The 27,517-nt window shown below is 44.0% G+C and overlaps 1 protein-coding gene, 1 long non-coding RNA gene and 1 pseudogene across 2 annotated transcripts in view; all 3 read right to left on the bottom strand.

Moving 5' to 3' along the window:
* The window catches only part of LOC116967724 (cation channel sperm-associated protein subunit gamma-like), a 38,655-nt gene extending 27,102 nt beyond the window's left edge, over positions 1-11,553 (bottom strand). Inside the window, exon 1 of the mRNA XM_033014332.1 lies at positions 11,416-11,553. Within this exon, the coding sequence (XP_032870223.1) occupies positions 11,416-11,534 (119 nt within the window). The 5' untranslated portion in view covers positions 11,535-11,553. The remainder of the gene's footprint in view (positions 1-11,415) is intronic.
* LOC116967931 lies at positions 33-147 on the bottom strand (annotated as a pseudogene).
* Positions 11,554-12,287: 734 nt separating the features above from the next.
* The window catches only part of LOC116967817, a 28,976-nt gene continuing 13,746 nt past the window's right edge, over positions 12,288-27,517 (bottom strand). Inside the window, exons 2-4 of the long non-coding RNA XR_004410330.1 lie at positions 19,291-19,417; positions 15,848-15,962; positions 12,288-12,598 (exon numbers count right to left, since the gene is read on the bottom strand). This is a non-coding gene — a long non-coding RNA (uncharacterized LOC116967817). The remainder of the gene's footprint in view (positions 12,599-15,847; positions 15,963-19,290; positions 19,418-27,517) is intronic.

Genomic DNA, 27,517 nt, shown 5'->3' on the forward strand with positions numbered 1-27,517 from the left:
CCTTAATGGACCGCCAGGACTGTTCTAACAAGAACAGATAGCCCCTTTCCCTGTTCTAATAAGAACAGACGCTCTCTTTTAGCACTCTTTTACCACTGATAAGAACAGATACTACACTTGATCTTAGCCAAAAGGCCAAGACCCGTTGAGTTACTCCAGCACTTTGTGTCTTTTATTTGTAAACCAGCATCTGCTGTTCCTCATATCTCCTTAAAGTTGAGCTACTTATTTTTTGTACGTACTGACTGTATTGAATCCTATGTTGAAGTGATTGCGGCATTTGGAAACAATGTTTGAACCTACCAGTGTTCGCTCTGAGGCAGATGATAAAGTCTAATCATTGCCCTTGTCCAAGTAAATAACAGAGGGCATTATATTCAATGTCATTGCCATAATTATTTCATTGTCCTATCTGGGACACAGTGTCCTATGGTCATGTGTCCCAGATAGGCCAATTGTCATCATTATTTAGATGGGGTGGGAGATTGCAACCTTCACGTGGTCCGCCCTGTTTCAACGAATGCAATCAACCTGCCGTGCACAATCAAATAAGATCAAATAGAACACGTTGTCCCACAACTTTAGGCTGTGCACAGAAGAAGAAGAAGAAGAGATTTATTTAGATAATCATATGTTTCCACATAGAATCCTGCATTGGGGTTTGTTACACGCTAAATAGAAATAGTAATGCATGAACGGAAAGATAAAAGTACCACGAAATTAAGAATTTTCATGAAGAAGAGATGTTGTGGATTGTTGTGGAGGCAAGCTCATTTTTACTGTTATTACAGTTTAGTTTACCGAGGTACAGTGAAAAGCTTTTGTTGCATGCTAACCAGTCAGCGGAAAGACAATACATGATTAAAATTGAGCCATTTACAGTGTATAGCTGCATGATAATGGAATTATGTTTAGTGCAAGGTAAAGCCAGTAAAGTCCAATCCTGGAGAGTCCGAGGGTCACCAGTGAGGTAGATAGTTCAGGACTGCTCTCTGGTTGTGGTAGGATGGTTCAGTTGGCTGGTAGCAGCTGGTAAGAAACTGTCCCTGAATCTAGAGGTGTGCATTTTCACACCTATACCTTTTGCCTGATGGGAGAGGGGAGAAGAGGGAGTGGGCAGGGTGCAAATCGTCCTTGCTGGCCTTGCCGAGGCAGCTTGAGGTGTAAATGGCGTCAATAGAAGGGAAGGTAGACAAAAGTGCTGGAGAAACTCAGCGGGTGAGGCAGCATCTATGGAGCGAGGGAAATAGACAACGTTTCGGGCCGAAACCCTTCTTCAAGTGAGGTTGGTTTGTGTGATGGTCTGGGCTGCGTCCACAATTCGCTGCAATTTTAAATATTTAGAGTGAGGGTGGATACATTTTTGAAAGATCAGAGAATAGTAAGATTAAACGAGAACTTACCAGTTTGAAGTTTGATCTGTATTTTATGAGGAGGAACGTTGAGGGAATACGTGAAGAACCCCACTTACGACGCATGCGTGTCATTCTTCAAAGCAGCGGTGTGAGGTCACAGATATCCTATAATGACCTAACATAGTAAGATTATGAAAGAGATACCAGTTTATGATATGATCATAGGAGGGTGGGAGCGGAGGGCACGTATTCCCTCAACGTTCCTCCTCATAAAATACAGATCAAACTTCAAACTGGTAAGTTCTCGTTTAATCTTACTATTTTACTTCGGAGTCACGCGAGTGACTACGTGAAGATTTTAAAGCTCTGTGACCTCATGCCGTGGAACGAGTCCATGCTTCACGTCTGCCTTGATTATTGGGAGAAGTATTGTTAACAATTTTTAAAACACCTCCATACAAAACTGTATGATGTTACGAAAAAATAAATTTATTAAATTGAAATCATAACCCATTGGTTTTTTGGGCAAATTATATTATTGAACGTAAGAGTCTTTCTGAAAACGATGATAGATCCAAAACCGGTTTGTTATAAAACCTCTGAAATGTCTTCTCAGATGACCATCCTGCCATCCTGAGGATTTGGTCTGTTGGCACCTCCAGATTTTTTGCTGCAGATGTTACTGCAGCCCTGGTGGAGTGAGACATTAGTGTCTATCCCCGCCATCTTTAAGACATTTTTCAGCCACCTTGAGATAGTCTGGGTCGTCACCCTTTTGTGTGGTTTCTTGTATGAAATCAGCAGAGCCATTTCCTGCCCTCGAATAATTTTTGTGTATTCCATGTATAGTAGGATATGTGTGACTATACACAGGCGTTCGTCATTCGGGTACGCCATAAATTCTATTACTTGCCCCGATGACCCCGGTCTATTTTGTTTTATGAGATCATTAATGACAAACACCAGTTTTTCAGGGCAGATCATCAAGCAGTCCAGCCTCAGTTTGTGTAATGACTGGACTCGTTGTGCAGTAACCAACGCCATCAGCATAACCATCTTCATAGTGAGTTTCTCAAGTGACAATGCTGTAGTAGGCGACCAGCTTCTCAGCATGGTCAAAACGACACCCACATCCCAGATTCGGGAGTACCTGGTTTTAGGGGGTTTCGCATTAAATATGCCCCTCATGAGTTTAGTTACCAGGGGGTGCGTTCCCACTGAGTGCCACTCCGTTCCTAGCGATAAATAATTGGAAAGAGCACTTCTGGCACTATTGATGGTACTGTAGCCTAATCCTTCATCACAATGCAGGCTTGTCAAAAATTCCAATACAGCCGGAATGTCCTTGGCTCTTTGATCAAGGTTGTTATCAAAGCAGTACTTCCCCCATTTTTTGATGTGTCCTAAGTACTGCTTTTTTGTAGACAGTCTTTGAGCTAATATGATCATATTCATAGTTCTGTCTGACAGTCCCATGCCAAGTAGTGGGTCTTTCAGACTCTACAAATCAACAAATTCATACTATTATGGCATGGGTGACTACCCTGTGTTACTGGATGAATTAGTAAATTAGGGCTATGCCTCATAATGGTACATGGTTCTAATACCATTCCCTGTATAACCGAGAACCATGGTTGAGTAGGCCAATCGGGTACTATGAGAATCCCAGATGCCGAATCTTAATGAATTTTCCTTAGTACCCGATTGATGAGGCAGAAAAGGAGGAAATGCATAAATACCATTTCCCCCAATGCAGAGAGAATGCATCTGTTGCTTCTGCCCCATGGTCTGGTTCCCATGACACATACCTTGGTAGTTGGTGATTCAACCTGGACGCAAAAAGATCAATATCTGGTGTACCATATTTTGCTGTAATTTCAGCAAATACCTTTTTATTCAACATCCATTCCGTGTTTTCCTTAAATTTACGTGACCTGGTGCCTGCCACTGAATTTAGTTTCCCTGGTAGGTATGTAGCCGATATCCAAATATATCTTTGGATACACCATAGCCAAATTGAATTTGCCAATTCATCACAAGATGTCGATATATTTCCACCCATATAATTTATATATGCCACCATAGTGGTATTATCAATTTGTAACCGAACATGCTGGTGCTCAATGCCTGAGCAATATGACTTAAGGCCATAAAAAGCCCCTAACATCTCTAGGTAATTTATACCACGTGTGTTAAGTAAAACTGCCTCCTGTGTCTTCCATCTCCCTCCACAGCTAGAAACGGAATTAGTGGCTCCCCAACCAATCCGTAAGTTTTGCCAACAATGAAAATGTCGTCTAGATATGCCATATCCTATGGTTATGGTGACCCCATCCAGTTAAATTTCAAATACCGTCAGTGTTCACCTCTAATGGGTACTGTATAGTAAGCATCTTTTAAGTGAATGCTTGCCATATAGCACCCTGTTGACACTAATTCTTAGCAGTGATAAAGGTATCCATCTTAAATGAACATATTGAACAAATGTGTTTAGGGTTGACAGATCAATGATTATCCGGCAACCCCCATCTTTTTTATTTTTAATAAATATGTTAGGTACAAATTCTAATGGCTCATGTATTGTAGGCTCAACTACGCCTATTGTATGCAATCTTTGCAGCTCGATGTGAGCTATAGATTGTTCGGCTTCCGTGAGTACGAAGTGCCTTCTGGTGTATGTTGCACTGGAAGGTTATTTTAATGAATAAATTCTATCAGATAACCCTGAATACTGTTTAGAATATATGAGTCTCTTGTGATCTTATTCCATTCTTTCGTATAATATTGCAGCCTCCCTCCAACTCTCGTGCTCCCCTTTATTATAAGAGAACCAGACCCACCTACCTCCATGGTTACTGGTGGTTTTTGAATTATTTCCTTGGTTTCTTTGTAAAGGGGGGCTCTGTTTTTAGAGGTTGTGTTGGAGGTTGAGGCTCCCGCATCTTCCAGGGTGGTCGTCCCTGGCCATACGCTAAAAAAGGCTGCTGCGGGTTGTATCTGGGTTTAGCACTGCCACCGCTAAACGCCCCTCTTCTAGGTGGTCCATATGGTTGGTATCTTTGCCCAAAGTAAGACTTTGCACTAGTCTTAATGAGCCCCAATGTCTTTGATTCCTCATCAAGCTCTTTACCCTGTTTAAATAAATCTTTTCCAAACAATAGGGTTGGAGGTTTGAGGGCTCTCTGTTTGCAAATCACCGTGAACTTCGGGTCTAATGCTGGCTGAATAGCACTCTTCCTCATGCTATTCAGCTCAAATTGGACATTACAGAACAAAGCTAAAGCGTCCTGGTGATCCTTTGTTAATTCTGTTTTCTCCAGGGTGCGGGCAAAGGCTGTGATCCCCGCTGTAAGCCCTTTTAAGGCTTTCTGGATTTTCAAGTCGTGTGTTCGGGTGGCCTTCCCCATATGCTTCCATATACATTGATTCACGCTGGGTACTTGTAGAGAATTACAATTCCCTGGGGGCAGATGTCTAGCCAGAGTCTCTGTAAAGATTTGTGTTTTTAACTGATGGTCAGACATATAATTTATACTGGCTGCCATCCTAGAATCCAATCTGCCCCAGTTTGATTTGGTTGAAAAAACTCGGTCACCATATCAAGCAGTTTTCCTTTCTCCCCTCCTTCAGGGTTATGTAAACCTGTGCCTTGGTCAGGGTCTGACCAAATTTGGTCCTGCCCACTCTCCTCCGAGGATTAAGAGATATCTTGCGGCCCCACACGGGGTACCGCTGTGGGACTTACCTCTTGCCCACTGTGGCTAGCCTCCATATTTCTGGGACTGCCACCATGGAGGAGCTCCTCCAGCAACTGCACCAAACGGTCTTTGTGCTCACTGGCACTTGACGTTCTCGGCTGCACCCATTCCTGCAGCCGGTCCGCAGTCTGCTGCTCTCTCCCATATGCCCGCTCTTCCCGTCCCCGGTACTCACGGGCACTGGTTTGCGGACTGTCCTCGTCCCGCAGCCGGCTTCACCGGCCCTTATGCGAACGTTTCCTGGCCGCTTCCGGCTGCTCCATGTAGGTCCACCGCTGTTCCCCCGGTAATCTCGGCACTGGCCGCTAGCGACTGCTCCAAGCCAGACTCGCTTGAGACTGGCATATGGGACATCTTTTGCTTCGCTTCCCGCCCGGCCGAGAAGTGAATTTTGCCGGTGCGGGAGCGAAGTCGGGCACAGCTGTTTCCTCTCCGGAAGTTTCGCGTACCGCTGCTGCTGCTGCCGGCTGCCCGCACTCCGCGGTTCTCCCCCGCCAGTTTTCCGCAGCCTTCATGGATCCGGTCCATGTCTCCACCTAAAAGGTAAGTGGAAGGAACGCAGAGTCTCTTACCTGCTGCTCCCGACTTTCAAATTCTCCACTAGGGGAACGTTGTTCCCCCTGCTGTGACTCGTTGCAATGCGTGTAGTGATATGACACGCATGCGTCGTAAGCGGGGTTCTTCACGTAGTCACTCATGTGACTCCGAAGTAAAATTAAAGTCTGGCACAGAGTAGCAATTGATCCGTGGGGTAGATCATGATTACATGGATGGCCGGGGCTATGTGTTCCATTCCTCCACCTATTTTCTTGTGTTCAATGCATTACTTTTAATGGCCTGTCCCACTTACACAATTTCTTCGGCGACTTGCCGACACCCGTCATTGTCTAGGCAGGTCTTCAAAAATTTTCAAAACGTTGAAAATCCAGCGGCGACTCTTTGGGCAACTACTCACGACCATACATTTGGACATACTGTTTGGTCATGAGCAGTCGCCCAAAGAGTCGTACCTTTTTCTGGTCGCCGCTGGATTTTCAACATGTTGAACATTTTCGGACTCGGTGGGCCGAAGGGCCTGTTTCTGCGCTGTATCTCTAAACTAAACTAAACATAAACCTACACGTTTTTGAAACGTGGAAGGAAATGGGAGCACCCAGAGGACAGCTACGTGGTCACAGGGAGAAAGTGCAGACTCTACTCAGATAGCACCCAAGGTCAGGATTGAGCCCGGGTCTCTGGAGCAGTGAGGCAACAGCTCGGCCAGCTCTGCCAACTGAGTGCTTATTGTCTAAAGGTTGGGTGAATTGTGATTACTATTAAGGGGCTGTCCCACTTGGGCGACCTAATCCACGAGTTCTGGCGAGTTTTCCCTCGACTGATACTCGCAGCATGGTCGACACGAGGTCGTAGGTCTTGGTAACTCTCCTTCATGCTCAAGAGTAGTCCCCGTGTACTCGAGGCCTAAGCTAGGTCACGGCGTATTTTTCAACATGTTGAAAAATGCCCGCGAGTACAGTTCGCCATGGAAAAAATCGATCTGTTTCTTACTCGTTGGTTTAGTCGTAGTAGGTCGTCATGTTAGTCGTAGGTAATCGAGGGTAGTCGAAGGTAGTCGTAGATAGTCTTCATCATAGTCGAAGGGAGGTCGAAGGCAATTGAAGGAGGTCGACTTCACTCTCCACTATTCGGTGTCCAATCTTACCGAAGTTAGTCGTAGCTAGTCGAAGCTAATCATCTACATGCCATTTTTTCAAACTCTCCTAAACACTTCAAAACTCGCCAATTAGCTTGCCCAAGTGGGACAGCCCCTTTTAGGCACATACTTCGACTGATAATGATATTGGGAAGTAAATGCTATTCATCATGGATTCGACTAATATCAAGCATGGATATTTTAAGGGTTTCGGCCCGATACGTTGCCTATTTCCTTCGCTCCATAGATGCTGCCTCACCCGCTGACTTTCTCCAGCATTTTTGTCTACCTTGGATATTTTAATACTGTTCAGAGTCATTATTTTAACTGATGGCAAGAATGTATTTTTCCTAATATTGGCTGTATCTTCCAGTGTTATGTATTGTGGAGAATCCCAATGTTGAGGGTTGATCTTTACTGCTCCTCATGGATTTTCTCTGAAGGCTGAGTGTTTATTTTTACACTGCGCGATGTTGCGGGGTGACGCCTGTATGGTCGTGAGTAGTCACCCAAAGAGTCGTACCTTTCCCTGCTCGCCGCTGGATTTTCAACATGTTGAAAATTTTCGGTGACCTGCTGCAACTATGACTAGTCGCCGAAAAAAATCGTGTAAGTGGGACAGGCCCTTAAGTGATTGACTGATATGGTTCAAGGATTTTGACTAATAACTACTGTGGATTTTCACATATTAACCCTGGTATTGCATATTTTATGCCATTTGTGTTGATGTACAGTGCACATTTTGACTGGAGTTGATACTTTATCTGATAGTGATCGTGAATTTTGACTGATCTGACATGTGGATCTTGGGTTTTACCAAGTTTATTGTTTGACATTTTGGGTATGCATTTTGTGCAATGTTGACTATGAAAATTGATTAAAACCCCTGTCCCACGGTGCAAGTTCATTCCAAGAGCTCTCCCGAGTTTGCCCTGATTTGAACTCGGAGATTTACGGTAATGGCCACTCGTCGGTACTCAGGGCTCTCGTGGACATTTTTTGACGTTGAAAAATCTTCACGTGTCTTCCCGTGCTTACCTGCCATTAGCGAGTCTTCCCGAGTACCTGCCGTTAGCGTTACGAGCCACTAAGAGACATCCCCGAGCTCCGACGTACCCGCTATGTTCATTCTCCGTGCTTACCACGAGTTTGATTTTTTTTAAACTCGGGAGAGCTCTTGGAATTAACTTGTACCGTGGGACAGGGCTATCAGTAAGTGGGAATTATGCATTTTTAAACTGAAACCTCATATTAAGCAGGAATTGTTCATAACTGCGCTTCAGTGTTGAATACTGTTTTGCATTTCTTCTGATCGATATTGTGTGGAATTTAATTCAGTAGTATAGATTTTCACAAGAAGTGGTGATCCTGACTGATAGTGAGCATGCATTTTGCTGCCATTGAGTGGGGAATTTGATTATCATTAGTTTGTTGGGAGTACTGCGAGCTGCAACTAAATCTATCACCCAAAAGTAGAATGAAGAAGATAGATCTGCTAAACATACACAAATGGTACCAAATGCACTGCCCAGAAAAGCTGCAAAAAGTCGTAACCACTGCCCAGTCCATCATCGGCTCTAACCTCCCCTCCATCGAGGGGATCTATCGCAGTCGCTGCCTCAAAAAAGCTGCCAGCATCATCAAGGACCCACACCATCCTGGCCACACACTCATATCCCCTCTACCATCAGGTAGAAGGTACAGGAGCCTGAAATCTGCAACATCCAGATTCTGGAACAGCTTCTTCCCCACAGCCATCAGACTATTAAACACAACTTCAAACAAACTATAAACTATAACAACCTATTGCAATTTATTTGTTTACTGGTGTGTGTATATATATATATATTCTATGGTAAATGGACACACTGATCAGATCTGTATTTATGTCTACAATATTCTGTTGTGCTGCAGCAAGCAAGAATTTCATTGTCCTATCTGGGACACATGACAATAAACTCTCTTGACTTGACTTGACTCTATGCTGGACACGAGATGAGAAACATAAAAAGGATCTTTACAGGGAGTGATAGCAAAAATCACAAGAGAAAAGATGAAGGCATCATCAGCTAGAAGTCCATAGGCCAGCGTATTGGCTTGACAAGGGAACTCAAAGACAGCATAAAAATAAAAGAGTCGTGCATTTTGGTAGTATTAATAAAGGCGTAGACTATTTTCTAAATGGGAAGAGGATTCAGAAATCGGTGGTGCAAAGGGACTTTGGAGTGCAGGTGCAGGATTCTCATAGATGTCAGCTGATCTACATCGGTGAGACCAAGCGTAGGCTTGGCGATCGTTTCGCCGAACACCTCCGCTCGGTTCGCGTTAACCAACCTGATCTCCCTGTGGCTCAGCACTTCAACTCCCCCTCCCATTCCGAATCCGACCTTTCTGTCCTGGGCCTCCTCCATGGCCAGAGTGAGCACCACCGGAAATTGGAGGAGCAGCACCTCATATTCCGCTTGAGCAGTCTGCACCCTAGCGGCATAAACATTGAATTCTCCAATTTACGGTAGCCCTTGCTGACTCCTCCCCTTCCTCTGCTCTCCCTCAGCCCTCGGGCTCCTCCTCTTCCTTTTTTCTTTCTTCCCGCCCCCCCCTCCCCCTCCACCCTACATCAGTCTGAAGAAGGGTTTCGACCCTAAACATTGCCTATTTCCTTCGCTCCATAGCTGCTGCCTCACCCGCTGAGTTTCTCCCGCATTTTTGTCTACCTACAAGTTGATTTGCAAGTTGAATCAGTAGTAACGAAGGCAAATGCATTGCCAGCATTTATTTCGAGAGGACTAGAATATAAAAAACAGGGAATGTAATGTCGAGGCTTCATAAGGCACTGGTTCGGCCGCATTTGGAATATTGTGAGCAATTTTGGGCCGCATATCTGAGGAAGGATGTGCTGGCGTTGGAGAGGGTCCAGAGGAGGTTTATGAGAATGATCCCAGGAATGAGTGGGTTAACATATGATGAGAGTTTGAAGGCACTGGGCCTGTACTCGCTGGAGTTTAGAGAGGATGAATTGTGAAAGGCCTGAATAGGGTGAATGTGGAGAGGATGTTTCCACTAGTGGGAGATTCAAGGACCAGAGGGCATAGCTTCAGAATAAAAGGATGTACCTTTAAAAAGGAGATGAGGAGGGATTTCTTTAGTCACAGGGTGATAAATCTGTGGAATTCATGGTACAGACAGCTGTGGCGACCGTCAATGGGTATTGAAGGAGAATGACCAAATCCTGATTAGTGTAGGAAGGAACTGCAGATGCTGGTTTAAACCGAAGATAGCCAAGAAAGCTGGAGTAACTCAGCAGGACAGGCAGCATCTCTGGAGAGAAGGAATGGGTGACGTTTCGGGTCTGAAGAAGGGTCTCGACCCAAAACATCACCCATTTCTTCTCTCCAGAGATGCTGCCTGTTCCACTGAGTTACTCCAGCTTTTCGTGCAAATCTTGATTAGTGTGAGTGCCAGGATTAATGAAGAGAATGCTGGAGAATCGGGTTGAGCGGGAAAGATAGATCAGCCATGATTAAAAAGCAGAGTAGGCTTGATGGTCGAAGGGGCTAATTCTGCTCCCATAACTAGTGAACGTATGAACAAGTGTATCATTTCAGGCACAAAGTTTGAGTTATTGAAACTGGTGTGAAGAATTTGTGTGACACAATGTTCGGGGAAGAAGTATCAGAGGAGTTGCACTAAATACTTGTGTACCTTTGTCAGCGCCCTTTATGTGGTGACTCTTTGCATACCTTTGAGAATATGCAGAACTGGGGATACTCTAGGATAAAAGGGCTAAGTATTCTGTCTCTTGGCGATCAGGAGATACCTCCTGGCTGATTGGTTAGGTTTCACTTTTTTTACTGTGACATCATCATTCTTGTAAAACATGTGATGTTCGATGCTATTTGTCCAAAATGGCGGCGCCTCGCGGCAGCGGCCTCTGCAATCCTTCTGTCTTTTTTAAGTTTTTGTCCCGTTGAGGGTGTATATGTGGGGGGCGGGGGGACTTTCAAATCTCTTCCCTGTATGGGGACCCGACTTTTTCCCTGTCAGGTCACCGTTGTCGTTGGGGCCTAGCACCGTGCAGCGGCTTCCAACTGGAACGACCTGGGGCTCCGGTGGCGGAGCCTGTGGACTAGCCATCGTGGAGCTGGCCGGCCTCAGAACGTGGAGAGCTGTGGTGGGCACGGCTGCGACCCGACTTCGGAGCTTCAGAGGCTCCAGCTGCCGGCTTGTGGACGGTGACATCGGGAGGTCGCGGGTCCCTGGTGGGAGACTCCGAAGAAGGACCTGAAGAAGGGTCTCGACCCGAATGTCACTCATTCCTTTTATCCTGTCCCGCTTTTTGTGTTTATCTTCGGTGTAAACCAGCATCTGCAGTTCCTTCTGACATAATTCTTCTTTTTACTTCCATGGGCATTGTTGGAATTCATGTTTACACAATTCATTTAAAATTAGTACATACAGTACATTTGTACATTGAGCGGAATATCTGCCTTGCAATGCAAGTCAAAAAGGGAAATATTTTCGCATTTCACATACTACAGAACCAAAGTAGCAAGTCTTCCAAAACACAATGCAATAAAACGTTATGCTTTATATAATTATCTTTACTTACTCTTTGACACTAGTGTAGGAAGGCAAAGTGAAGAGCTCCTCGTATGATAATATTTCATCCAGTGGGATGCTCCTTTTAAAAATTCTTGTAGCACCATTTTCAAGAGCTGCATATACCATCTAAAATCCAAAAGTAAAATTTCTTGACAGCTGTTCAAAATTATTAAATTACCTAAAACATTGACCATACAAATGTTCATACCGCTGGGGTATAAACTTCCCAAGCGAAATATGACCAGAGTGAGGCCCACCGTAAAATGGAGTAGCAGCACCTCGTATTTCATAGAAACATGGAAAATAGGTGCAGGTGGCCGTTCAGCCCTTCGAGCCAGCACCGCCATACATTGTGATCATGGCTGATCAAATTTCGCTTGGGTAGTTTACAACCCAGTGGTATGAACATTGACTTCTCCAATTTTAGGTAGTCCTTGCTTTCTCCTTCTTTCCCCTTCCCAGCTCATCCACAGCCCACCATCTCCACCTCTTCCTTTCTTCTTCCCGTCCCCTCCACCCCACATCAGTCTGAAGAAGGGTCTCGACCCGAAACGTCGCCTATTTCCTTCGCTCCATAGATGCTGCCTCACCCGCTGAGTTTCTCCAGCATTTTTTGTCTACGAGCGAAATGTGAGGTGCCGCTCCTCCAATTTACGGTGGGACGCACTCTGGCCATGGAGGAGGCCCAGGAAAGAAAGGTCGGATTCGGAATGGGAGGGGGAGTTGAAGTGCTGAGCCACCGGGAGATCAGGTTGGTTATTGCGGACCGAGCAGAGGTGTTGGGCGAAGCGATCGCCAAGCCTACGCTTGGTCTCACCGATGTAGAGCAGCTGACACCTAGAGCAGCGAATGCAATAGATGAGGTTGGAGGAGGTGCAGGTGAACCTCTGCCTCGCTTGGAAAGACTGCTTGGGTCCTTGGATGTAGTGAAGGAAGGAATTTCATGGTCTTGGCACTGATCAAGCATTGATGTGTTACCAGGTGAATAAAAAGAAATATAAATAATGCCCAAAAGTCATCATACTTGCCTCTTGTAACTGCTTTCGCCTGTCAAAGAAGACAGTTAATGTTGTCTCACTTTTGTAATGGTCATTTATGCCTTTTATCTTCTGCATGGCCAGGAAAGTAACCCAACCTCTTGAAGGACGAAGGCGAATTAGCCTTGAAAAACCATCTCTACCATACCACAACTAAACAGAAATAAATATGTTTCATATTTTATTCATTCATATTTAATTTATATTTTATTAATATTATTATTTTACATATTATATAAATATTTGAATAAAAAATTAATCAATACATATGGGGACACAAAACAATTTAATTTAACTCTCAATTCTTCCTCAAATGTCCTCCACTATTAAACATCATGACTTATCAGTTTGCTCATTCAAGAGGAAAGAAAGGAAGCAAGTCCTGGAAATTTGTAAGAAAGAACTGCAGATGCTGGAAAAATCGAAGGTAGACAAAAATACTGGAGAAACTCAGCGGGTGAGGCAGCATCTATGGAGCGAAGGAATAGGCGGCGTTTTGGGTCGAGACCTTCTTTGAAGGAATAGGCGAGGTTTCGGGTCAATACCCTTCTTCGAAGGAACAGGTGACCTTTGGGTCTCGACCCGAAACGTCACCTATTCCTTCGAAGAAGGGTCTTGACCTGAAACGTCGTCTATTCCTTCGCTCCATAGATGCTGCCTCACCCGCTGAGTTTCTCCAGCATGTCCTGGAAATTGATCAGCCACTCAAAAAATGCATTAATCAGTTGCTTCCCGAAGGTTTATCCCCCAAAGAATATTAACTGGTTGCTTCACAGACAGCATTAGACTTACAACTTTGCTCCTGTGGCAATGAAAATACTTTCACCTTACAGTGAAGTTTCACCTTATGAACAATTAGCCACGCACGAGCCTGCCGCTGTAAATGTCTGTGGGGGAACAGGCATTGGATGCAGGAGATTGTGCCTTGTAAATGCCTTATTTCTGGGACTGGGATTCTATTCCTTGGAGCGCAGGAGCATGAGGGGCGATCTTATGGAGGTGTATAAGATCATGAGAGGAATAGATCGGGTAGACGCATAGTGTCTCTTGCCCAGAGTAGGTATATCGAGAAGACATAGGTTTAAGGTGAAGGGGAAAAGATTTAATACGGATCTGAGGGGTAACTTTTTTACGCAAAGGGTGGTGGGTGTATGGAACAAGCTGCCGGAGGAGGTAGTTGAGGCTGGGACTATCGCAACATTTAAGAAGCAGGTATACAGGTACATGGATAGGACAGATTTGGAGGGATATGAACCTCCAAATCGTGGAGCTGCTTATTTATGTGTATATTGATCTGAACTGTTCTGTATTTTTGCTTACAATATTCTGTTGTGCTGCAGCAAGCATGAATTTCATTGCCCTGTCTGGGACACATGACAATAAACTTTCTTGACTTGACTTGACTAATGCAGGCAGGTGGGACTAGAGTAGCTGGGACATGTTGGCCGGCATGAGCATGTTGGGCCGAAGGGCCTGTTCCACACTGTATCAATCAATGACTCTCTATGACTATGACTTTCACCTATTCCATTAGGACGTTGCATGCAGAGTTCTGGGCTGGGGAATCACAAAGGAGATGTTCCCTCGGTGGTGGTGGTGGGTTGAGGAGTGTGGATGGCCAGTGGGGGTAGTTGGATGAATAGTATTAGGCTTGTGAGGTTTAGTCACGTATCAGGAGCCACAGATGCGTCTCTGATTTTCTCCCACACTCCAAATACGTACAGGTTTCAATTTCTGATTCTCATTTATTAGTGATCTTCAGGATACAAAAATATGGCATTTTCCAGTTTATTTTCTAGATTTATTTGCTATCTTCCACAATGTTGAAGGCAATATACTCCATACAAAGTCTTTTTTTCCTGAAGTGGACATGTGAAGGCGCGACCTGCAAGTTCATTTTGACATTAAAAAGGCAACTCATGTTCATAAGTTCTAGGAGCAGGATTAGGCAATTCAGCCCATCAAGTCTACTCCGCCATTCAATCATGGCTGATCTCTCAATCATGGCTTTCCCTCTCAACCCCATTCTCCTGCCTTCTCCCCATAACCTCTGAAACCTGTACTAGTCAAGAATCTATCTATCTCCGTCTTAAAAATATCCGCTGACATGGCCTCCACAGCCATCTGTGGCATTGAATTCCACAGATTTGCCACATTCTGCCTAAAGAAATTACTCCTCGTCTCCTTTCTAAAGGTACGTCCTTTTATTCTGAGGCTGTGGCCTCTGGTCTTAGACTCTCCCACAAGTGGAAACATCCTCTCCACATTCACGCTATCCAGGCCTTGGCCCCTATCCAGGCACTCAAATGAAATAAGCCTACGACCAAAGATACATATAATTCTGGACGCGGAAGGTGTGGTTTTCCTCATCCCAATGTGGGAGGAAACTGAAGATCTCGGAGAAAACCCACGCGGTCACGGGAGAATATACAAACTCCGTACATACAGCAGCCATAGTCAGCATCAAACCCAAGCCTCTGGAGCTGTTAGTGCTCTAGGCAGCCACTCTATTGCTGCGCCACCGTGCCACCCAAGTACCTAAGTACTCACGACTTGTCTTGAGTACTAACGATTCTCTCCAATGCACTATTTGAAAAATTGTTCAAAGAAAAACAAGGTTCATTTTGCATTTTATTTATTCACTCTAATGATGAGGAAAGGTGAGAAACTGCAAATGAAGACCTTTCAAGAACTTAAATAAACTAGTTCACAAGATGTTAGAACTTTATATGCCAAATAATCTACTTCAGGGCCTATCCCACTTTCACGACCTTTTTTACTCGTGGACATTTTTCATCAGGCTAGAAAAAACGCCCCGACCTACTTGATGCCATGAGTACCTACGACTAGCATCACGGCCTGCTACGACCTCGTGATGACCATGCCGCAAGTATGAGTCAAGGGCAAACTCGGCAGAGGTCGTGAATTAGGTCGTGAAAATGGGACAGGCCCTTTATTGTGTCATATCATAATTTTATGTTTTAGGAAATTAGACTTGTCTTAATTGATAAATCAGAACTATTTGCTAGAATATGGTCTCCATTTATTGATTTTCTAAAAAGGTAAATTGGTTCAACACGGAAGCTGGACTGAAACTTGAGTTCAGGACTGGATGAATAATTACACTTTATAACCTACGGACCTATCTCCAAAACCATGTTATTAGTAATTCCCTTTGTTTTTACCCTTCCCTCTCTCTTAGTTTATAGTTTTTTTCCTCTTATTTCTTTCTTTCTCTGCAGCTCTATCTTTCAGAATTTTTAAATAAAAAATAGATGCTTTGTATGTATGTAATTGGTAAACAAATGGTGTTTTGCTATTATATGTATATGCTTCTAATAAAAATATTTTTAAAAAATTGTTTTTAATTAAACTAATCATCATCGTTAAATAATCACTTACTTCTTCAAGGTCAGTCATAAAGATAAAATCTCCATTCCACGAATGGGTAAAATAGCGGATGAGAGAATGAGGCGGTACTCCTGGAATAGCGAACCATGTGGTGCCATGATTGTAACTAGAACAACATTTCAAAGGTTTGGTTTGTCAGCAATTTATTCTGTTCTGTTTCAAAAGACATTTTGTGTTCATTCTGAGTCAACCCACTGTAACTACACAATGTATCATCAGAAAATAAAGGCAGGCAGCGTGTCACATTGTCTCTCCAACAGAGATCTTTAGGCAGCCTGTAAATGGCACAACCTACATTTCAGTGGTTATTGATAGTGTTATTATCCTTTCCGAGGGCTATTTTCACTAGTGTGGTGCAGAAGATAAGTAAGTAAGGAAGTAAGTTTATTGGCCAAGTATTCACATTCAAGGAATTTGCCTTGGTGCTCCGCCCACAAGTAACAACATGACACAGTGACAGTTACGAATGGCTCAGAAAACACTAAACATTAATAATAATAAAACATTAATGATAAAACACCATTGACCAAGCATGTAAACCAACAAAATACCAGATCAAAGGGCAGCTACATATTTTTAGCTGTTGAGTAGAGCAACTACTCGTGGATAAAAACTGTTTTTATGTCTGGTTGTGGCAGCTTTGACAGTCCGGAGTCGCCTTCCAGAGGGAAGTGATTCAAAGGGTTTGTGGCCAGGGTGAGAGGGGTCAGAGATGATCTTGCCCGCTCGCTTCCTGGCCATTGCAGTGTACACTTCATCAATGAAGGTTGTACCCAATAACCTTCTCAGCTGATCGGACGATTCGCTGCAGCCTCCAGAGCCAAACTGATATATTACCAGAAAACAGACCCAAAAAGCTGGAGTAACTCAACGGGACAGGAAGCATCTCTGGAGGGAAGGAATGGGTGACATTTTAGGTCGAGACCCTTCTTCAGACTACCAGAGGTCAGTGTCAAGAGAATAAAGTGATAAAGTGACCATTTCTTTCATCACGAGTATTTTTTTACTCGTGGAGATTTTTCAGTGTTGAAAAAACGTCACGAGTTTACCGGATTTCCCGAGTACCTACCGTTAGCATTACGAGCTGCTACGAAACATCCACGAACTCCGACGGACCCGCTACGGACATTCTCCGAGTTGTAATCAGGGGAAAACTCAGGAGAACCTTTGAATTACCTCGTACAGTGGGACAGGGGCTTTATGAGATGGGAGTTAGTTACTGTAGATCCATATTCCTAGAAATAAATGGAGAGACCTATAACCTTCCTGAGGGGAATCTGTGTGATGGGACTAGTAAATACTAGTTGAGGAACTAGAAATTGTTAAAATGGTGGAGACCATGCAAAATGTCCTTGATAAAAGTGGGAAGGGACTGGACAAGGGAGGTGATATATTCAGTGGAGCAAGAACAAGTCGGAACAATGGGTCTACCAGGCACCCCTATTTGTGAATCTTGGCTAGGATATTTTGCCGAGGGCCGCCAGTGTTGAATCTCCGCCCAGTGCGGCCTGTGGACTTCTGGAGCCGTGGACTCCGGTAGGAGGTGGTCGATTCGGTTGTCCAAGCCGCTGAGGATGTCCTCCAGTCCCGTCGTCGGACTTCCATCACCCCAGCGTGCGGGCCTGAACATCGGGCCGCCCGTAGCGGCGACAGTGTGGGGTTCGGGACTCCCCCCGGCCATAGGAGGACAACACAGGAGGATGACTGAATTTTGGAGGCTTCCCTCACAGTGGGAAACTTTGATCCCGCTGTGTGGGGATGTCTGTGTTAAGACTATCGTGTTCTGTGCTCTTTATTATTCGGATGGCTGTATGGCGACCACACATTTCACTGTACCAATTGGTACATGTGACAAATAAGTGTATCTTGTATCTTGTAAATGAGAGGTACGGGGGTTGTGGGTCTATACGGTTAGAAGATGGAGGATTTGGAAAGATCTCCTGAAGTGATGAGATAGTGACCCAATGATCGTTGATGGGGTGATGGTCCAGAGGTAGGCATCTGACAGTTGCTGTCTAGCTACTGCAGTGTAGAGGTGACCTCCCAACCCTTGTGGCCATCTCCACTCATCCATCCCCTACCTGAGATCATCTGCAAATCAACCTCACCTGGATCCATGTATCACTTGCCAGCTCTTTGCCCCATGATTCCCACTGTGCATTTTCTTTCACATATGCTGCGTGACTGCAAATTTCCATCAGCAGTTCTTTACCTGCTCAAGTTTCCAGCATTTCTAGTTTAGTTTAGAGATACAGTGCAGAAACTGGCCCGACGGCCCACCGAGTCCGCTCCGACCAGCGATCCCGGCACACTAACACCGTCCTGCACACTAGGGACAATTTACAATTAATTTTACCAAAGCCAATTAACCTGTACGTCTTTGAAGTGTGGGAGGAAACCGGAGGTCTCGGAGAAAACCCACGCTGGTCACGGGGAGAACATACAAACTGCGTGCAGACAGCACCTGTAGTCGGGATCGAACCCAGGTCCCTGGCGCTGTGAGGCAGCAACTACCGCTGTGCCAATGTGCTGCCCAATGATAATATTATTATAATAATAATAATTACCCAATGTAAAAGGGTGACCAGAACTGCAGTCTTTAGTATCTCCATATAAGTTACTTTTTTCTTTAAACAATCAAGCAGTTAAAAAAGTTATATATAGCTCTAGGGGCTAGTGGAATCAAGGGATATGGGGAGAAGGCAGGCAAGGGTTATTGATTGGGGACGATCAGCCATGATCAAAATGAATGGCGGTGCTGGCTCGAAGGGCCGAATGACCTCCTCCTGCACCTATTTTCTATGTTTCTAACACCTAAATGAAAAGTAATGGACTAGTATACTTGGGACGACAGATGGCACAATGGGCTAAGTGTTCGGCTGGCAACCGGAAGGTAGCCGGTTCGAATCCCGCTTGGAGTGCATACTGTCGTTGTGTCCTTGGGCAAGACACTTCACCCACCTTTGCCTGTGTGTGAATGTGTGTGAATGTGTGTGAGTGATTGGTGGTGGTCGGAGGGACCGTAGGCGCAGATTGGCAGCCACGCTTCCGTCAGTCTGCCCCAGGGCAGCTGTGGCTACAGAAGTAGCTTACCACCACCGAGTGTGACTGAGGAGTGAATGAATAATGCGATGTTATTGCGTGTGTATGAATAATGCGCCTTGAGTATTAGAAAGGCGCTATATAAATCCCATCCATTATTATTATTATTATTAGTGGGATGGAGCACAGAAGGTACAGACAATATCAATCTTCCAAGATGAAGAAACAAATTCCAAGCTATGTGGCTTCAAATACAACAGCTGTATCTTCTTGGCATTAACATTGAGCGTATAACTCTATTTTGGCATCCAGTATACTTTGCAGTTTATTAATGTGTAATTTAGTGCCTCAGTGAATGAACTGAATACAACAGATAAGGACACATTTATTACCTGCTGAATAAAAAATTTCCCCATATGTAGGCCATTGAATTCACGTGGCTAAGCATAATGCCCATTGGTATAATTGGCACTTCGGACAGGTCTTCAGTCCCAAGAAGTAAAACAAATTCTTGCTTCTCTATAAAAAGATGGGGGTTGGATGAGAAGAGAAATGAAACAAATATCAGTTCAGGATATAAGCCTCAGTCACCTAAATTACATTCTTTCCTGACAACACCATAATTATAGAAACATAGAAAATAGGTGCAGGAGGAGGCCATTCGGCCCTTCGAGCCAGCACTGCCGTTCATTGTGATCAAGGCTGATTGTTCCCAATCAATAACCCGTGCCTGCCTTCTCCCATATCCCTTGACTCCATTAGCCGCTAGAGCTCTATCTAACTCTCTCTTAAATCCATCCAGTGATTTGGCCTCCACTGCCCTCTGGCAGGGAATTCCTGCCACAACTCTCTGGGAGAAAAAGTTTTTTCTCACCTCAGTCTCAGTCTCACCCTTTATTCTAAGACTGTGGCCCCTGGTTCTGGACTCGCCCCCCACATTGGGAACATTTTTCCTGCATCTAGCTTGTCCAGTCCATTTATAATTTTATATGTTTCTATAAGATCCCCTTATCCTTCTAAACTCCAGTGAATACAAGCCTAGTCTTTTCAATCTTTCCTCATATGACAGTCCTGCCATCCCAGGGATCAATCTCGTGAACCTACGCTGCACTGCCTCAATCACAAGGATTATATTCAAAGTATGATCATAACAATAAGCCTGAAGAAGGGTCTCGACCCGAAACGTTGCCTATTTCATTCTCTCCATAGATACTGCCTCACCCGCTGAGTTTCTCCAGCATTTTTGTCTGCCTTCGATTTTCCAGCATCAATAACACAACAATAAGACTCTGCACTTGTACTAGAGCATTACATGGAACACGACCACACAGGTCCATACCAACAATGATGCCAAGTTAAGTTATTCTCCTCTACCCTCACAGGATCCATATTCCTCCATTCTCGGCATATCTATGTGCCTATATAAAAGCCCCAATTGACACCCCCACCACCACGCATGGCAGCGCATTCCACTCTCTCTGTAAATTTGCCCCATACATCTGCTTTAAACTGTTCCAACCTCTCCTTACAAGTAATACCCTCTAATCCAAGCAGCATTCTGGTAAACCTTTTTTGTCACCTTCTCCAAAGCCTTCACAACCTTCCTGAAATGAAGCGACTGGAACTGCAGACAATGCTCCGAATGCGGCCTGAAGTCCCTGTCCCACTTTCACAACCTAATTGGCGACCTCTGCCGAGTTTGCCCTTGAGACATGCTCGCAGCATGGTCGCCACGAGGTCATAGGAACTCTTCCTCATGGTGGTGAGTGGTCTCCGTGTACTCGTGGCCTCAAGTAGGTTGCGGCGTTTTTTCCAGCCTAATAAAAAATGTCCACGAGTAAAAAAAGGTTGGCATGGAAAAAATTGATACTTTTTACTCGTAGGTGGGTCGTAGTAGGTCGTGATGGTAGTCGTAGGTAGTCGTAGGTCGGTAACTGGCCCGAGAAAAAATTGCAACCATGACATTATTTTATCATGTGATCATTTTCCATTCATAGCCTGTCGTAGTTGGTCTTAGGTGTGGAAGACTGCAGTCAAGGGGGGGTCATAGGAGGTCGTAGACATAGTCGTAGGAGGTCTTAGACATAGTCGTAGGAGGTCGTAGACATAGTCGTAGCAGGTCTTTTACTTGGGCGAGTCAACGCGACCTTGACATTTTTTTCAACTCATCTAGGGTCTTCTAAACTCGTGGATTAGGTCGTCCAAGTAGGACAGGCCCTTAACCAAAGAGCTATAAAGCTGTAACGTGACTTCCTGACCCATATACTTTAAAGCCATTCTTCTTTAGAGCTTTAGGTTGTCCATTTAGGACTAAGAAAATAAATTGTTTCAATAAGGCGGTTCTGAATCTTTTACATTTCCCTTCCCACGGCGCTCCACTGCTCACATCGAGCCTTCTCAAGACAGCTACCAATTCTATTGCAATCTTAATCTCATAGAGAGCTACAACATTTCACGAGAGTATATTTTTCTCTGTACCAGGACGACGCATAAAAATGCCATACAGATATTCTCAAAATTTACTCTGACCATTAATATGTCTCTTTTATGTCTGCATCAGTTACATGTCTCATGTTTGCGGAACAAATCATAAGACGTTTGACTGGAAATGTAATCTTGTGATTTACACACAACTCACATGACTTCACATATGAAAGAATTGGTTGAGGACATAGTGTCAGAACCCGTAAAATAGCGTAAAATATGGTACAATATCCTTGTACATAAAGAAACAGGTAGCAAGCATTTACTCATGAACCTGAATTTTTATATGATTTACAATGAAATCAGACCCTATCCCATATTAGGGTTTTAAAATGCCAGAATGAATAGTGTAATTTCACTAATTGGAATGGGTCAGCTGATAATGAAATAACCTCGTAGGTTAGACACAGGCAATGTATAAAAACAAAAGCTTAAGTTTTGTTAATGTCTTGTTAATTAAGACAAATGTTAGCACTTTATGGGAATCTATAAATAAATACCGCTGTAAATGAATATAGTATACAAGTCAAGTCAAGAGAGTTTATTGTCATGTGTCCCAGATAGGACAATGACATCCTTGCTTGGTGCAACACAACAAAATATTGTAGGCATAAATACAGAACAGATCAGTGTGTCCATATACCATAGAATATACTAGACTAAGTGGGACCCGTTGGGTCCCATGTTCACACGGGAGGGCTGGTCCCCCGACACAATATTCCACCTCTCCACCAATTCCAATATTGGTGGCCAGTGGGGGGCTTTCTGGAGCGCTGGTATGGGTTCTTGGGGTGGCAGCTCAGTCCCTCAAGCCTGATCTGCTGGCAGCTCACTCATGGCTGGTGGGCTGGCAGTTGACTCATGGCTATTCCTTGAAATTCCATTTCAAGCAGGGTGCAAGGCCACCTAATTCAAATCCATTTTCCTACCATTTCAAGCAGGGTGCAAGGCCACCAAATTCAAGTGCAGTTTCTTACCACTTCGAGCAGGGTGCAAGGCCACCAAATTCAAATGCAGCTTCATACCATTTCATGCAGGGTGAAACCACCATAAAACCACACAAAACACCAAACTCACAGTTCAGTAGGCATTCAGTGTGTTCAGTTGATTCACAGCTCAGACAGAGTTGTGACCTCTCCCTCCCCCATCATGCAGAGACTGAGCCACACCCACACTTCCGGGTTTTATAACCCCTCCCCCTCCCACCGGAAAAGGTCTGGCCTTCATGGCGTGATTGATAGGAGAGATATGCTCAACATTTTTTAAACACTAATAACACTTTTATTTTTCATTGATCGCTACCAATTCTATTGCAATCATAAGCCAAAGCACCCAAGCCACCATTTGCAGTAAGTCATGCCTTTCAACTTCAAGCCAAATCACCCAAGCCACCATTTGCAGTAAGTATGCCTTTCAACTTCAGGCCAAAGCACCCAAGCCACCATTTGCCGTAAGTAGTGCCTTTCAACTTCAAGCCAAAGCTCCCAAGCCACCATTTGCAGTAAGTAGTGCCTTTCAACTTCAAGCCAAAGCTCCCAAGCCACCATTTGCAGTAAGTAGTGCCTTTCAACTTCAAGCCAAAGAACCCATGCCACCATTTGCAGTAAGTAGTGCCTTTCAACTTCAAGCCAAAGCACCCAAGCCACCATTTGCAGTAGGTAATGCCTTTCAACTTCAAGCCAAAGCACCCAAGCCACCATTTGCAGTAAGTAGTACCTTTCAACTTCATGCCAAAGCACCCAAGCCACCATTTGCAGTAAATAGTGCCTTTCAACTTCAAGCCAAAGCACTCAAGCCACCATTTGCAGTTAGTGCCTTTCCACTTCAAGCCAAAGCAACCAAGCCACCATTTGCAGTAAGTAGTGCCTTTCAACTTCAAGCCAAAGCACCCACCACAATTTGCAGTAAGTAGTGCCTTTCAACTTCAAGCCAAAGCACCCAAGCCACCATTTGCAGTAAGTAGTGCCTTTCAACTTCAAGCCGAAGCACCGAAAGCACCATTTGCAGTAAGTGGTGCCTTTTAACTTCAAGCCAAAGCACCCAAACAACCATTTGCAGGCAGTGCCTTTTTACTTCAAACAAACCACATTTTCATTTTCAAACCACATTAAGGGGACTCACAGTTGAGTAGACATATGTTCAGTGTTATTCAGAGCTCAGAGAGACGTGACCCTTTGGCTTCATCCATCTTGCAGAGACTGAGTGAGGCACACCACTTCCTGGTTTTATAGTCCCTCCCCCTCCCTCCAGCAGGGGCAGCAGAGAGAATGGTGAATTTTTAAAAAACATTAATATCTCTCTGATTTGTCATCGATGGAAAAATCCTCTGGTCCAGGAAGGCAGAGGGGGGCTCTGAGCGAGGTGGCCAAAAATGACGGCCATAGGCGGCGACGTTCTCTCGGAAATCGCAGCACAGTGGGCCAAAAGCAGTCAAGATCAGACTTTTAGTAATATAGATATATACGCACATAAATAAACAGATAAAGTGCAATAGGCTGTTATAGTTCAGAGTTTCTTTGAAGTGTTTAATAGTCTGATGGCTGTGGGGAAGGAGCTGTTCCTGAACCTGGATGTTGCAGATTTCAGGCTCCTGTACCTTCTACCTGAAGGCAGCGGAGAGATGTGTGTATGGTCAGGATGGTGTGGATCCTTGATGATGCTGCCAGCCTTTTTGAGGCAGCAGCTGCGATAGATCCCCTCGATGGTGGGGAGGTCAGAGCCGATAATGGACAGGGCAGTGTTTACATTACATGTTTAAGAAAGAACTGCAGATGCTGGAAAAATCGAAGCTAGACAAAAATGCTGGAGAAACTCAGCGGGTGAGGCAGCATCTATGGAGGGAAGGAATGGGCGACGTTTCGGGTCGAGACCCTTGGTTCTCTCCATAGATGCTGCCTCACCCGCTGAGTTTCTCCAGCATTTTTGTCTACCTTGTCCACTGCTCACATCGAGCCTTCTCAAGACCGCTACCAATTCTATTGCAATCTTAATCTCATAGAGAGCTACAAATTTTCACGAGAGTATATTTTTCTCTGTACCAGGACGACGCATAAAAATGTCAATGAAATGTCTTAGTATACATTACAGGTCTTACCTTCAGGAACAAATTCAGGAAGTTTATAATGAATTCTGAAATGTTTTGATTCTGTAGGACAAATGTGAGCAAGAAAAATATTAATTAAAAGGGGTAACAAGGAAATATCTTGCTTTATTTACTTTGATATTTTTTGACTTAATTTGAAGAAGGATCAAGATGTTTTTAAAAATCTATTAAGAAGATCCCCCATCCATGCTTATTCCACTTGCCTGTTTTTGGTCCATATCCCTCTAAATGTTTTCTATTCATTTTCCTGTCCAAGCATCTTTTAAATGCTGTTATAGTACCTGCCTCAACTATCACCTCCAGCAGCTCACTCCATATACCCACCACCCTCTGAATGAAAAAGTCACCGCTCACACCTTAAAAATATGTCCTCTACTTTGGGTAAAGACATGTTTACGTGTTTTTACACACCTCTATAAGATCACCCCTCAGCCTCCTGCATTCCAAGTAATTATACCTAGCCTTCCCAACTTCTTAGTACAGAACAGGCCACTGAGTCCTGACAACGTCCTTGTTCATCTTCTACTGCAGTTGTACAGGGTATTGGTGAGGCCACACCTGGAGTATTGTGTACAGTTTTGGTCTCCAAATCTGAGGAAAGACATTCTTGCCATAGAGGGAGAACAGAGAAGGTTCACCAGACTGATTCCTGGGATGGCAGGACTTTCATATGAAGAAAGACTGGATAGACTCGGCTTGTACTCGCTAGAATTTAGAAGATTGAGGGGGGATCTTATAGAAACTTACAAAATTCTTAAGGGGGTGGACAGGCTAGATGCAGGAAGATTGTTCCCGATGTTGGGGAAGTCCAGAATAAGGGGTCACAGTTTAAGGATAAGGGGGAAGTCTTTTAGGACCGAGATGAGAAAAACATTTTTCACACAGAGAGTGGTGAATCTCTGGAATTCTCTGCCACAGAAGGTAGTTGAGGCCAGTTCATTGGCTATATTTAAGAGGGAGTTAGATGTGGCCCTTGTGGCTAAAGGGATCAGGGGGTACGGAGAGAAGGCAGGTACAGGATACTGAGTTGGATGATCAGCCATGATCATATTGAATGGCGGTGCAGGCTTGAAGGGCCGAATGGCCTACACCTGCACCTATTTTCTATGTTTCTATGTTTCTATAATGCACGATTACAATCGAGCCATCTACAGTGTATAGATACATGATAAGGTAGGGCCAGCAAAGTCCGATTTAGTGCAAGGTAAAGCCAGCAAAGTCCGATTAACGATATTCCAACGGTCACCAATGAGGTAGATAGTAGGTCAGGACTTGGAATCCATACATACCAAAATAATAATATATCAGGTAATATGCCGGATTTTGAAATTCAAATATTATTCCTTCAACCAGAAGAAGAGCAGCATCCTTGAATCTATCAATAGCAGCCCAGAGCACAAGGCAATCTCCTGAAAGAAAACACAATGTGTGTTTACTGATTAATTTGATAGGAAAGTTTCATTGCTACTTCAACAAGTCCCTGATATCGGGGAAAAAATTAAGAACATTTTTTTCTGGAGATTTTTGTAGTTATTGAAATACAGGATTTGCAGATGAACAATTCCTTTCTCAGCCAAGGGAACATCATTGAGAGAAGTACATTCAAATAAGCATTTGACCATAAACATGACAATTAGTACAGGTTCAACAATGTACAGTGTGTTCTAACTCTTAGCATTCTTTCCTTTACGCGGGGATTTGGGACAGGACTAATATCCCTGTTAAGCATGTCGGGACCCTTCTTCATACTAAAAGTCACGGGAAAGGGAATCGAGATATATATCTCATTTCTCTTTCTCGTGAATTTCAGTCTGAAGAAGGGTCTCAACCCGAAAAGCCACCCATTTCTTCTCTCCAGAGATGCTGCCTTTCCCGCTGAGTTATTCCAGCTTTTTATGTCTATCTTCGGTTTAAACCAGCATCTGCAGTTCCTTCCTACACATATTGTTTTGATGATTCAATGATATTTTATTGTCACATGTACAGTGCCCTCCATAATGATTGGCACAAAGACGCATCATTTATTTATTTGCCTCTGCACTCCACAAAGTTGAGATTTGTAATGGAAGAAAATCACATGTGGTTAAAGTGCACATTGTCAGATTTTAATAAAGACCATTTTTATACATTTTGATTTCACCATGTAGAAATTACAGCAGTGTTTATACATAGTCCCCCCATTTCAGGGCACCATAATGTTTGGGACACAGCAATGTCATGTAAATGTAAATGTCATGTAAATGTCATGGACATCACCAGTTGCTGGGTGTCTTCTCTCGTGATGCTCTGCCAGGCCATTGCACCCATCTGTAGCTTATTTTTGTTTTGGGGGCAAGTCCCCATCAGTTTTCTCTTCAGCATACAAAAGGCATGCTCAATTGGGTTCAGATCGGGTGATTGACTCAAGAATTTATCATTTTTTAGATTTGAAAAACTCCTTTGTTGCTTTAGCAGTGTGTTTGGGAACATTGTCTTGCTGTAGAATGAACCGCCGGCCAATGAGTTTTAAGGCATTTGTTTGAACTTGAGCAGAGAGGATGCGTCTATGCACTTCAGAATTCATTATGCTACTACCATCAGCAGTTGTATCATCAATGAAGATAAGTGAGCCAGTACTTTCAGCAGCCAAACATGGTCAGGCCATAATACCCCACCACCATGTTTCACAGATGAGGTGGTATGCTTTGGATCTTGGGCAGTTCCTTCTCTCCTCCATACTCGTGACATCAGTCTGATATAAGTTAATCTTCGTCTTATCTGTCCACAAGACCTTTTTACAGAACTGTGGTTGCTCTTTTATGTATTTCTTGGCAAACTGTAACCTGGCCATCCTATTTTTGCGGCTAACCAGTGGTTTGCATCTTGCAGTGTAGCCTCTGTATTTCTGTTCATGAAGTCTTCTGCGGACAGTAGTCATTGACAAATCCACACCTGATTCCTGAAGTGGGTTTCCGATCTGTCGGACAGGTGTTTGGGGATTCTTATTTATTATAGAGAGAATTCTTCTGTCATCAGCTGTGGAGGTCTTCGTT

The sequence above is a fragment of the Amblyraja radiata genome, chromosome 41, assembly GCF_010909765.2.
Source record: "Amblyraja radiata isolate CabotCenter1 chromosome 41, sAmbRad1.1.pri, whole genome shotgun sequence".
NCBI classification, from domain to species: Eukaryota; Metazoa; Chordata; class Chondrichthyes; order Rajiformes; family Rajidae; genus Amblyraja; species Amblyraja radiata.